General features: G+C 41.1%; 1 protein-coding gene across 15 annotated transcripts in view; it reads right to left on the minus strand.

The window, feature by feature from the left end:
* The window catches only part of stk33 (serine/threonine kinase 33), a 106,253-nt gene that overhangs the window by 37,919 nt on the left and 55,908 nt on the right, over positions 1-12,426 (minus strand). For all 15 annotated transcript variants that reach the window (XM_078414725.1, XM_078414727.1, XM_078414728.1 and 12 more), the window contains 4 exons: positions 7,219-7,332; positions 6,818-6,922; positions 4,572-4,710; positions 2,047-2,135 (listed from right to left, as the gene is read on the minus strand). In XM_078414725.1, coding sequence (XP_078270851.1) covers positions 2,047-2,135; positions 4,572-4,710; positions 6,818-6,922; positions 7,219-7,332 — 447 coding nt within the window. The remainder of the gene's footprint in view (positions 1-2,046; positions 2,136-4,571; positions 4,711-6,817; positions 6,923-7,218; positions 7,333-12,426) is intronic.

The following is a 12,426-nucleotide window of genomic DNA, read 5'->3' on the forward strand; positions in this document are numbered from 1 at the left end:
GTTTATAATCTCTTCACTGGGGACATTTAGAAACAATGGAAAAGATGTGACAGTACAATGACCAGTCCAACTTGCTGTTCACGGAACACGATACTTCATGGGACACTGATGACACCTCCTGGTCATTTTGGGTACTGAGACCACAAAACACAAGGCACTATACTATACTGTAAGTCACTATACTATAAGTCACAAGGATCCCAGGAGAAACAAATGCAATGGGGCAGGCTGAGTTGAGCAAAATCCAATCTATTTGATGTGAAATGATAGCCTAACCACCGGCTGTCTCCTTCCCCACTGTGGAAAAAATGGCACTTCTTTAATTCTTGCAACTGGGTCACCCAATCAGAATGCGTGCCTGTACAGAAATATACCCAATTTTCATAAATTTATTGGAAGAAAGAGCAAGCAGATTCCACTGTGTCTTAGCTCAGTGGTTTGTTATTTACAACACCCAGGAGAACCAATATTCCCAGTAAAATCTCTCCTGAAATGCTTACTTCTTAGACACCATTTTAACAATAATACTCTAGATATGATCTAATGATAGCTCTTGGATTAATTCCTCGTATTTCAATTCCAATTTGTTTGAAATAAAACCCAACGTCTGATTAATAATTTTATGCATCTGCACCAACTTTTATGATTTGAATGCTGGCATGAGTAGATGAAGCCAAGAAAGACACCTAGTAAATATAGGACAATTTGCTAAAGAAAGCATTGGAATCAGCAGATGGAGTGACATAAACAAACAAAATTCCAGCAGTCGCAGTGGAAATAGAATTGAACGGTCAATGTTAAAGATTCAAACAGGTCATTTTGCGGTGGAAACGAGGGCTTTCATTCTGAGGTTGAAAAAGAACAAGGGGTTGAGACATATCTAGTGCAGCTTCAAAATGTGGATAAGAGGACAGATTCAGTGAGGGGGATGTGGTTTATTGTGGCAACCAAAGACAACAGCTTCATTCTGAACAGGCGGAAATTGCAACTGTCTGACAGCATAGAAACCATGTCACTGCTGGAAATGTGGCATAGCTGCACCTTTCCAGAAATATCGAACAAATGTTACTTGAACTATATTGCTTTCCAAACCAAATTGGATGATTTGAGATGCATTTTTAAGTTTATAATTTATCTTAAGGGTAGCACCTGCCAGAGGTTAGTTTTGGCCCATTTTCAACTTTATAAAATAATAGTATTTCACAACCCAAAAAAAAAGACAAAGTGCTGGAGTAACTCAGTGGTTCGGGCAACATCTCTCTAGAACATTTTGGGTCGGGATTCTTCTTCAGACTGATTGTGGGGTAAGAGAGAAGGGGCAGGCCAAAGCCTGACATGTAATAGGTCAGAGATGGAAAGACATTGCAATAGGTCAGAGATGAAAAGGGAGAAGCCGATAGGTTGATATAGGCGAGGGTAGTTTTTGATAGGCAGATGGTGAGTAGCTTACAACCTAACAGTCTGAACATTGAATTCTCCAATTTTAGATAACTACAACACCTTCCCCCCTCACTTCTTCACACAAACCCCACCCTTCACTCCCCCTCCCCCCCCCCACCCACCTGCCATCCCTGTGGCCCACCTGGACTCACACCTATTTCTCCCCTCACCTTCCACCTACATTCCTTTCTCTAGCTTTACAATTTGCAACTCTTCAATCTGTCTCTTCAAATCTCTTCAATTTGTCTTGTTCCTACTGTCTTCTCATCTGCTTTTTATCCAAACATCTACAAATCAAAAATACCCCTCACCCGTATCAACCCAATACCTGTCCAACCATCAGCCTATGAACCCTCTCACCTGCACCAATCTACTGCCTTACAGGGTTTGTCCTGCCCCTCCTCTCTTCCAGCTCTCCCCCCCCCCCCCCCCACCCGCCTATAAACAATCTGAAGGGTCCTGACTCAAAACGTCAACTATCCATATTCTCCAGCGTTGCTGCCTGACCTGCTGAGTTACTCCAGCACTTTATGCCTTTTTTTGTAAACCAGCATCCGCAGTTTCTTGTTTCTACATCTTTCTTATTTCACAACCCATTCAGTTTACCTTGATGTTTAACTTCATATCAAGTTCACTGCTGGTTTCAATGTTTTTAACCAAGATGTTTTCTAGTTTTAGATCCCGATGGACAATGTCTGTAGAAAGACCAATATTCAACATGCATTGAAAGTATGTCATTCAAGTGAGATTCATTCAGCATTCTCCAACTTTATGGGTGCACTACATTTGTACCGTAAACAAAACTCAAGAATTTTTTTTTCTTAACCTCAAAGAATATTAAAAAGTTAAACTACAATTATTTAATGTTAGAAAAGCACCAAACTATAAAGTACCATCACCACCATATATAGATTTACACTGGAGGTAAAGCATGTGTACAAACCAATCATAGCAACATGACTTGCCCATGGTTTCTAAATAAATAAAGTGTACTGTACAGACACTAATTTTGCATGTAAAAAACACAGCAATGAAGACAATCGGTAATTCCAACTCTCTTTTCTGAAACCACAGTTCTCCATGTCGGTGGTAATCTACAGTGGCATCTGGTAAACCACAGACTAACTTGCAGTAACAGGCCACAGTCCTTTCTCCCTCTACAGTGACTTCACAGTAGACATCAACACTTGCCATATATAGTGCTCCACAATATATAATGAAGCTGAGCAGGACATGATAGGGATGGAAAGCAGTAAGGTTCGCTAACTAATGGGAAAAGATAATTGATTAAACGTGCATTTGTGATGCGTTAATATTTTTATTAGATGTGTTAACTGTTTTAATCTCAGATTTTTCCTTTAAAGTACATTGTTCATTTTAAGCAATCAAGTCATGTTTATTGTCATGTGCAGATGAGATACAGGTACAATGGAAATCCTGCTTGAGCAGCATAAAAGGCACATAGATTCAGACAATACACAAAAACATAAATTAGACATAAATTCTACATGACAGAAAAGAAAAAGACATTAGTGCAAAAATATACAATTAGAAAACAAGTCTGTGGTGGTGCAAGACGTATGTCATGGTTTTTCCATTGTTGAGGTAGGATTAGAGATTATGCAGGTAGGTTCAAGAACCTGATAGTGATAGAAAAGTAGTGTTTCCTGAACCTGGTGGTATGGGACGTCAACCTTGCACTGGTCACACTGCCCCAGAGGAGATTCCAATGGTCCAAAAATCGGAATCTCTGTCACTGGACCAACTCTCAGCCACGCATTCACCTCTCCTAACTACCTATTTCTACCTTCACTAGCATGTAGCACCGAGGGTACTCCGGAGATTAACCTTTTAGATCCTGCTTTTTTAACTGCGTTGGAAAGAACTGCAGATGCTGGTTTAAATCGAAGATAGACACAAAATGCTGGAATAACTCAGTGGGACAGGCAGCATCTCTGGAGCGAAGGAATGGATGACGTTTCGGGTCGATAGACGCTTCTTCAGACTGATGTCAAGGGAGTGGGTGGTACAGAGATAAAATGTGGTCGGAGACAGTATGTTGAACTGGGAATGGGAAGGGGAAGGGGATGGAGAGAGAGAGAGAGGGAAAGCAAAGGCTACTTGAAGTTAGACAAGTCAATGTTCAGACCGCTGGGGTGTAGGCTGTCCAAGCGAAAAATGAGGTGATGTTCCTCCAATTTGCGCTGGGTCTTTGACAACGGAGGAGGCCCAGGACAGAATGGTCAGTGTGGGAATGGGAGGGGGAGTTAAAGTGTTGAGCAACCGGCACCTTTGCTGCCACAGAATTTCCTCTCGGTCCCTCTGACTAATCTCTTTTTTCACTATAGGCTTGCCCACCTCCACCTTTCCTCACATGTGCGAGAGCCAGGGCTGACACCACAGACTTGACTGCTGCTAATGCTATCCTCTGAACAGTCATCCCCACAACAGTATCAAAAAGGATATACGTTATTGAGGGGAATGGCCAGATTCCTGCACTTTCTGCCCACTCCCTTTCCTGATGCTCACCCATTTGCTTTCTACCTATATCTTAGGTGTGACCACCTCAAGATAACTCCTCAGTACGGGCACTAACATTCTCTCAGACAATCCCGAGGTAGTCGGGCTGATACTTCAGTTTCCACACGCGGTAGGTCAGGAGCTTCAGCTGGGCACACTTCCCACAGGTATAGTCCTCAAGGACACTGGAGGTTTCTCTAACTGTCCACATCCTGCAGGAGCAGCATACCAGTGCCCTAACTACCATCCTTAATGCAATAAGACTAAGGAAGAGTAACAGTAAAAAACAGACCTTACCTTAAATTGCTATCATCCTCCACTCAGCCTTTTGGCTGAAGCCTCACAAGTCAAAGCCTCAGCACTTACCCTCAGATACAGCACTTCACCTCAACATAGCCCCCAATAGGCCTGCCTTCCTCAGTCAAACCAGGTCACTAACGACTGCTTTTAAAATCTCCTGCACAGTTCCTCCTCTTATCTCTGCTCACTCACAACTGAAACTGAAGTCAATTCAGTTTCTGTTGCCTATTGCAGGTTCTATTTTTTCAGACATTTAAGATAATGATATTGAGCACAAGTACAAAGTTATTTAGTTTCTGATAAAATCTTACCATTCTTATGTAAGTAAGCAATTGCACTTGCTAGGCTATGAATCACATGCCTTGTCTCATTTTCAGTTAAATTTTTTTTCCTGTGAAGGATTGCACTGAGCTCTCCACCTTCACAGACCTCCGTCACCAGGTACATTCGCTGCAAAAACAGTTAACATTACCTATTAAGAGGAACATGTAATCCAAAAACAAAATAATTCAAAATGGCAAAAATGTGAAATGAAAACAGAAAATGTCGAAAATGTTCAGAAACTCAATTTTCTTTTCTTTTAGATGGCGTGCAAATTGTTGAGTATTTCCAGTATTATGTTTTTATTTAGATTGTCGTGAACTAAGTGGTAATTTACATTTAAGTGGTGTGATACTTTCTCCTCAAGATGAAGCAATGCTGAAACCTTATTCCACCCCAAACCCCATCCTCAACTCTCCAAATACCTGGTTGAATACTTTAATCAAGGGTTTTAAAAACAACCAAGAATATATATAAGGGAGTAATAGACTTGTGCTTCAGTTTACCCTGTGCTGTTGAATAGACTGTGACTTGGGCAAATTTCCAAATGTAAATAGTTATTTTGTTATTATTAAGATACAAAAGGAAGTTTGTAATTGTGGATTGACAGCTATTACCAATGCCATCAACATTCATAAAAACATTGTTTCAATAGGAAAGAGGAAATATAGGAATGTTTTTGTTCTAAAGTCATGAGCTCAAGCATAGGAAGCAAACAGCTTTTGCCTGTCTATTGAAAGCTATCTGCAGATTTTGTGAACAATATAAAATATTGTTGCAATCTAGCAAACAGAATTATAGCTTTATAATATTAATAGGGATTTAGATCAGTTTCTGAAATGTGTGGAGAAATGGCAGATGGAGTTTAATCCAAGAAAGTGTGAGGTATTAGGAGGTGGAATGCAAGGAGAAAATATCTAATCAATGGTAAGACCCTTAACAGCATTGATATTCAAAGGAATCTTAGGGTCCAAGTCCAAAGCTTCCTGCAAGTGGCAACACAAGTAGATAGAGTGGTAAAGAAGGCGTATGGTATGCTTGCAGTCATCTACCGGGGCTTTGAGTATAAGAGTTAGGAAGTCATGATGCAGTTGCATAGGACTTTAGTTAGGCTGCATTTGGACTATTGTGCGCAGCTCTGATCGCCCCATCACAGAGAAGATGTGGAGGCTTTGCACGGTATACAAAAGTAGTTGACCAGAATGCTGCCTGGATTAAAGGATATTACCTAAAAGCAGAAATTGGACAAACTTGGATTGTTTTCTATGGAGCGTCGGAGGCTGAAGGAAGACAATAAAAGTATATAAAATTATGAGACATAAATAAATAGTCAGAACCTTTATCACAGGGTGGAAATGTCAAAGACTAGAGAGCATAGTTTTAAGATGAGATGGGGAAAATCTAAAAGAGATTGGAGGGCAAGTTTTTTTACACAAGGTGGTGGGTGACTGCGATGGTGGTGGCATTAGATATGGTCATAAGGTCATAAGAGATAGTAGAATTAGGCCATTTGGCCCATCAAGTCTACTCCACCATGGCTGATCTATCGTAGGTAGATACGCAATGCTGGAGCAACTCAGCGTGCCAGGCAGCACCTCTGGAGAGAGGGAATGGGCGACACCTCGGGTGGAGACCCTTCATCAGGCTGATGTATCTCTCCCTCCTAGCCCATTCGTCTGCCTTCTCCCCATAACCTCTGACACCTGTACTAATCAAGAATCTATCTCTGCCTTAAAAATATCCACTGATTTGCCCTCCACAGCCTTCTGTGGCAAAAAATTCCACACATTCACCACCCACTGACTAAAGAATAGATAATATGATAGTGGTATCTGAGGCTTTTAGATAGGCGCATGGATATGCAGGGAAATTAATAATGCCAGCTAACCTGAATGATATACAGTTTAAAAAATATTTATACATACAATATGAAAACATATCTAATGAAAGAAAGATAGTGTGAGAGATGAAATGGAGAGAGGAAAGAGAAAGGGATAACAGCGATGAAATATGATTTCAGAGAAAATAAACGGAGAGGGGAGATGAAACTCCAATGCCAACTGATCAGAAGCTGAAGAGAGGAAACAACAGACCACCAAGTCCAAGGTGTGAGAGAAACCGGCAAAGAACTCGCAAGATAAAAACTAATAAAGACAACGGATCAAAGGAAGAATATATTTAAAACGTTCTACAATTTTCATTTTGTTAAAGTTCCCAAAATGTAATTGCATCTTACTTTGGGTGTTTCAAACACCTCTTCTAAATGAATTATATGTTCATGGTTCACTTGCTTCAAGATGCTGACTTCTCGTTCAAGTAGCTTCACAGCCGAACTCCCTGCCTGGATTGGAAGTAGAAATAATACAGCCAAGGCAGGTACATCTAGAAAGGCCTCAGCATTCATTTAAAGCTTCCAACTTTTTTACTTTGTTCTTTTTTAATATTTATTTGGTAAGATTTTTAAAAATATTTACTGCATGGCACAAAAATCCTTTTACTTTAAAAAAAAATTGTCATCTTAATAATTTCCATTTATTTTTTAATTCAACAATATGCTAACTCTTTAAAACAATTATGCCATTATGTTTAAACCAGATGTATTTTAAAAGGAAGGCAATGATGATCAGGGGAATTTACCTTTTCTCGGTTCACCTTCTTGATTGCCCATTTTTTGCCACTCCTATTATGGGTGGCCTCAATCACCACGCCATAGCTGCCTTGTCCTAATCTTTGGCCAAAGCTGTATATTTGCTTAAAAAAAATAAAGGAGATTGAAAAGCTCAAAGAATTTTTACAAAATGATACAACTGATATTTGCCGATCCAGGAATGATACAGGAAAAAATATTTAAACACAATTCGCAACTAAGAACACAGGCTAGTTGGAGCATAAATTCTCAAAATTAATGTGCGGTAATAAATGTTAAACAGAAATTGAAAGAGTTCGGAGTAATCACAAGGTCGCAACATTATAACGGTAGCAACTTTAGTAGTAATGAACTGGAGTTTATTAAATCTCTGGTTACTTTTTGTGTTCAAGGCTAGAAGTCAGTTCTGAACATACAGCCTAAATTGTGCTTTTACAGAACAAATTAGAAATGTGGATGTAATGATGCAGGCAAGGGTTGAGACAAAAGTATGCCTTGACTTCCAAGCATTTGGTGAAGCACTCTGGTATAAGCACTTGGTTAGCTTGCGTTACCTAACATCAGGGACAAAATCTTTCATTCTTTTCATATTTTTGAAAATGTCAATATCTCATTACTAAGATAAGTAATCTTATCTTAGTAAGATTTTCCTACCCAATGTAAACACAGATTTTCCTACCCAATGTAAACATTTTCATTATTCAACTACCATCTAGGTTACAATGATCGGCTAATTTTTGACTCTTTATTGATTAATTACATACTGAGCCTTGAGGTTTAGATCAGCGACATTATTCTGTGAAGCTGGCAGTAACTTTGGGATTTGTGAGCTTAGAGATCACAAAGTCGCATAAATCAATAGGAAGCAGGATTTGCATCTGATTCAAACAAAACAAAGGGAGATAATTTGAACTGACAGGCATTTGTGATCTAGTCTGACTGCAAAATATCCTGAAAAGGTTATTCAAAGTAGCCCAAGATCAAAGGGAGTTTATAAATAGGACGCTAAGATATTATTACAGATTTGATAATTCTTTGACATTTGGTATGTGAACTTTAACTTCCATCACAAATATTTTCAAATAATACAAACATTTCAATCTTCACAATAGCAATTTATAATCTTTCTTTAGTGCTATAGAATATTTCAAAGGTTTCAAAGGTCTTTTATTGTCACATGTACCAATTAAGGTACAGTGATATGCGAATTACCATACAGCCATATGAAAAAAAAGCACCAAGGCACACAACTACATAAAAGTTAACATAAACATCCACCACAGCGCATTCCCCACATTTCTCACTGTGATGGAAGGCAAAAAAGTCCAATCTCCTTTTTTCTCCCGCAGTCGGGGTAGTCGAACCATCCATTGGGGCGATCGGAGCTCCCACAGCCGGCAGTCGAAGCTTCCATGTCGGGGCGGTCAAAGTTCCTGCGGCTTGGAGTTCCCGAAGTCGTTCTCTGACCTGAGACTGCGAGCTCTGTGATGTTATGTCCACAAGCATCCATGGTTGGAGCTCCCAGGTCGATCCCTGGCAAAGGGATCACGGGCTCCGTGATGTTAAAGTCCCGTAGGCTCCCCGCGGTGGAGCTCTCAAAAGTCAGTCTCCAGCAAAGGCTGCCAACTCCCCGATGTTAGGCCGCAGTGCGGACGGAGACACAAGATACGGGAAGAAAAAAAGAAATCGCACCTCCGTCAAAGTAAGAGATTAGAAAATGTTTTCCCCAACACCCCCCCCCCCCCCCCCCACATAAAACAAGCTAAGGAACACTAAAAACATACATTTAACACATACTGTTAAAAGACACAGAAGGAAAGGACAGACAGAGTGTTGGCGAGGCAGCCATTGCTGGCACCACCTGGTGGTGTAGTTGAAAAGTTCATTCAGAATTGTGTTTTTCTTTCTTGTTCTGCAGCCTTTAACATGACAGGTTGTGCAGCTGACTTGCTGACATCACAACTGGATGCTGGGGAATCCCCGGACTCCACTGAGCTGGTGCCTGCCACAACACTCAATGGAAAGCAGTAAGCACTCACCTCACAGATCGTAGGATATTTGTGAGAACTTTCTTCAATGTCAACAGAAAAATTCTTAACCTGCATATTTTCAGCCAATATTGTGCTAGTAGGTATGGAACCTTGCTGTGCACTAGCTTGCTAATGCTGCCAAATTCTACTTTAACTCTACTTACAAGTTTGCAGATGACACCATCATACTGGACCGAAGTCAAACAATGATGAAAATTAAAATTACAAGATGGAAATTAGAAGCTTGGTTGCATTGTGCCAAGACAACAACCATTCCCTCAATGTTAGCAAAATGAAGAGGCTAACCATTGACTTCAGGATGTGGGCTGAAGTACACACACCAGACTGTATCAATGGTGTTGAAGCGAGATCAGCCATGATCACAATGAATGGTGGTGCTGGCTCGAAGGGCCGAATGGCCTCCTCCTGCACCTATTTTCTATGTTTTCTATGAGATGGTCAAGACATCACTCAGTCAGCTTCCCTCCCCATCCACTCCATCAGTATTTCACGCTGGCTTAAAAACATGATCCAGGGCCACTCACACTTCAATCATTCTCTCATCTCCTCTCTCCTGTCAGGCTGCAAATACTAAAGCTTAAAAGCATATACCACTAGATTCAAGACCAACTTCTTCCTCGCAGTGATCACACGCTTGAACAGACTGCTTCTCTGCCAAGGATAAATTCCCGATCTTCCAATCTACCCTCTTGCAGATTTACACTTTTTTAATCTATACTTCCTCTCTGGTTGTAACAGTTCATTCTGCACTGTTTCTGTTCCCCTTTGCCTGGATAGCATGCAAAACAAAGCTTTTCACTGTATGTCAGTATATGTGACAACGATAAACCAATGCCAATAACTAACAACAAAAGTAATTATATTTTGAAATTATTTAAGGCACATTTAAGAGCTCTGACATCTGAATAATATGTATAAATGCAACTGCCTTTCTTTACAATTTTTAAGCCCAGTCATGTCAGATTCTGTCTAGCATTCTACCTGATCAGGCAGTGCACTGGTTGCAATCATTGAGGAGCTGGTTTTCTACTTTGTAATAGGCAAACTTTAATATCCTTTCAAGAAAAGGGTTGTCTCCTTGATGACTGCATTGGTGCTACCTCTTGTACTCATGCAGAACTCACTGACTTCATCAATTTCACCACTAATTTCCATCCTGCTCTTAAATATACTTGCACCATCTCCGACATCTACCTACCATTTCTGGATCTAACCATCTCCATCACAGGAGACAGACTAGTGACAGACAGTAACTACAAACCCTCTGACTCCCATAGCTATCTTGACTACACTTCTTCCCACCCTATTTCCTGCAAAATCTCTATCCCCTACTCCCAATTCCTCCGTCTACGCCGCATCTGCACCCAGGATGAGGTGCTCCATACTAGGGCATCAGAGATGTCCTCATTCTTTAGGAAACGGGGGTTCCCCTCTTCCATTATAGATGAGGCTCTCACTAGGGTCTCCTCAATATCCCGCAGCTCCGCTCTTGCTCTCCCTCCCCCCATTCGTAACAAGGACAGAATCCCCCCTATCCTCACCTTCCACCCCATCAGCCGTCGCATACAACAAATTATCCTCCAACCTTTCCGCCACCTCCAACGGGACCCCACTACTGGCCACATCTTCCCATCTCCTCCCCTTCTGCTTTCCGCAGAGACCATTCCCTCCGAAACTCCCCGGTCCACTCGACCCTTCCCACCCAAACCACCCCCTCCCCGGGTACTTTCCCCTGCAACCGCACGAGATGCAGCAGCTGTCCCTTTACCTCCCCCCTCAACTCCATCCAAGGACCCAAACAGTCTTTCCAGGTGAGGCAGAAGTTCACCTGCACATCCTCCAACCTCATCTATTGTATCCGATGTTCCAGATGTCAACTTCTCTACATCAGCGAGATCAACCTGATCTCCCGGTGGCTCAGCACTTCAACTCCCCCTCCCATTCCCAATCTGACCTTTCTGTCGTGGGCCTCCTCCACTGTCAGAGTGAGGCCCAGCGCAAATTGGAAGAATAGCACCTCATATTTTGTTTAGGCAGTTTACACCCCAGCGGTATGAACATTGACTTCTCCCACTTCAGGTAGTCCCTGCTTCCCCTCTCTATCCCCTCCCCCTTCCCAGTTCTCCTACTAGTCTTCCTGTCTCCGACTACATCCTATCTTTGTCCCGCCCCCTCCCCTGACATCAGTTTGAAGAAGGGTCTCGACCCGAAACGTCATCCATTCCTTCTCTCCTGAGATGCTGCCTGACCCACTGAGTTACTCCAGTATTTTGTGTCAACCTTTGATTTAAACCAGCATCAACAGGGGTTTTTTCTACACATCCTATTGACTCCTTGATTGTCCAATTGAGTAAAGAATGGAATAATTGCAAGGGGGCTTGCACACAACTAACATAATCCACTACATTTTCTTCCGGTCAATCAATGCTTAACATCCAGGAGATCAAGATGGTTAACAATGGCAACAAACTCATCAAGTACGGAGACAGAAAATTCTGCGAATGTTGGAAATTGGAAACACAACATAGCTCAACTCAGCACAAGGGCACTGAAGTACAGACAAGATGCTCCGAGTAAAAGGCATGTTAAATATAGTCAAACCTGACTTAAAATGGAGCATTCTGCAGCAGCAGTTTCTTCAAAAGCCCCCAATTAACGTTATCGTACACGTTAATGATATTTAAGTAATTTGAATAAATGAGAAAAATCTTCATGAAAAATATTTATATACTCGAATTAATCACTTTAGAAACACTTGCAGAATTGACACACAATAGGCTGGACTGCAAATTCCAGGCCAGTAATCGGTAAGGGAAAAGTTGGTTATTTCCTCCCATGGCTCAGTTCATTCAAAACGTCCTCATCGTGCATTGTGGCATGAAGCCGTTGAACATATGGAAGTGAGATGTTGATTCATCTGACCTCACCCTGTAATTAGACTTACCACTGAATTTAAAGGAGGTTCTGTTTATACCAAGATATTTCATAACCATTGATTTCTTTCTCTATACCAGTCAATATGCAATGTAGCCCCTTTCAAAGCACAGGACTACCTTCACTTAAATGGCAGTTACATTTTGCTTTTTATTTCACATTTCATTTTATTTTACATTATATTTATGTTTCATTCATTTTAAATAGTTTAAT

The sequence above is a fragment of the Rhinoraja longicauda genome, chromosome 18 (genome assembly GCF_053455715.1).
Source record: "Rhinoraja longicauda isolate Sanriku21f chromosome 18, sRhiLon1.1, whole genome shotgun sequence".
NCBI classification, from domain to species: Eukaryota; Metazoa; Chordata; class Chondrichthyes; order Rajiformes; family Arhynchobatidae; genus Rhinoraja; species Rhinoraja longicauda.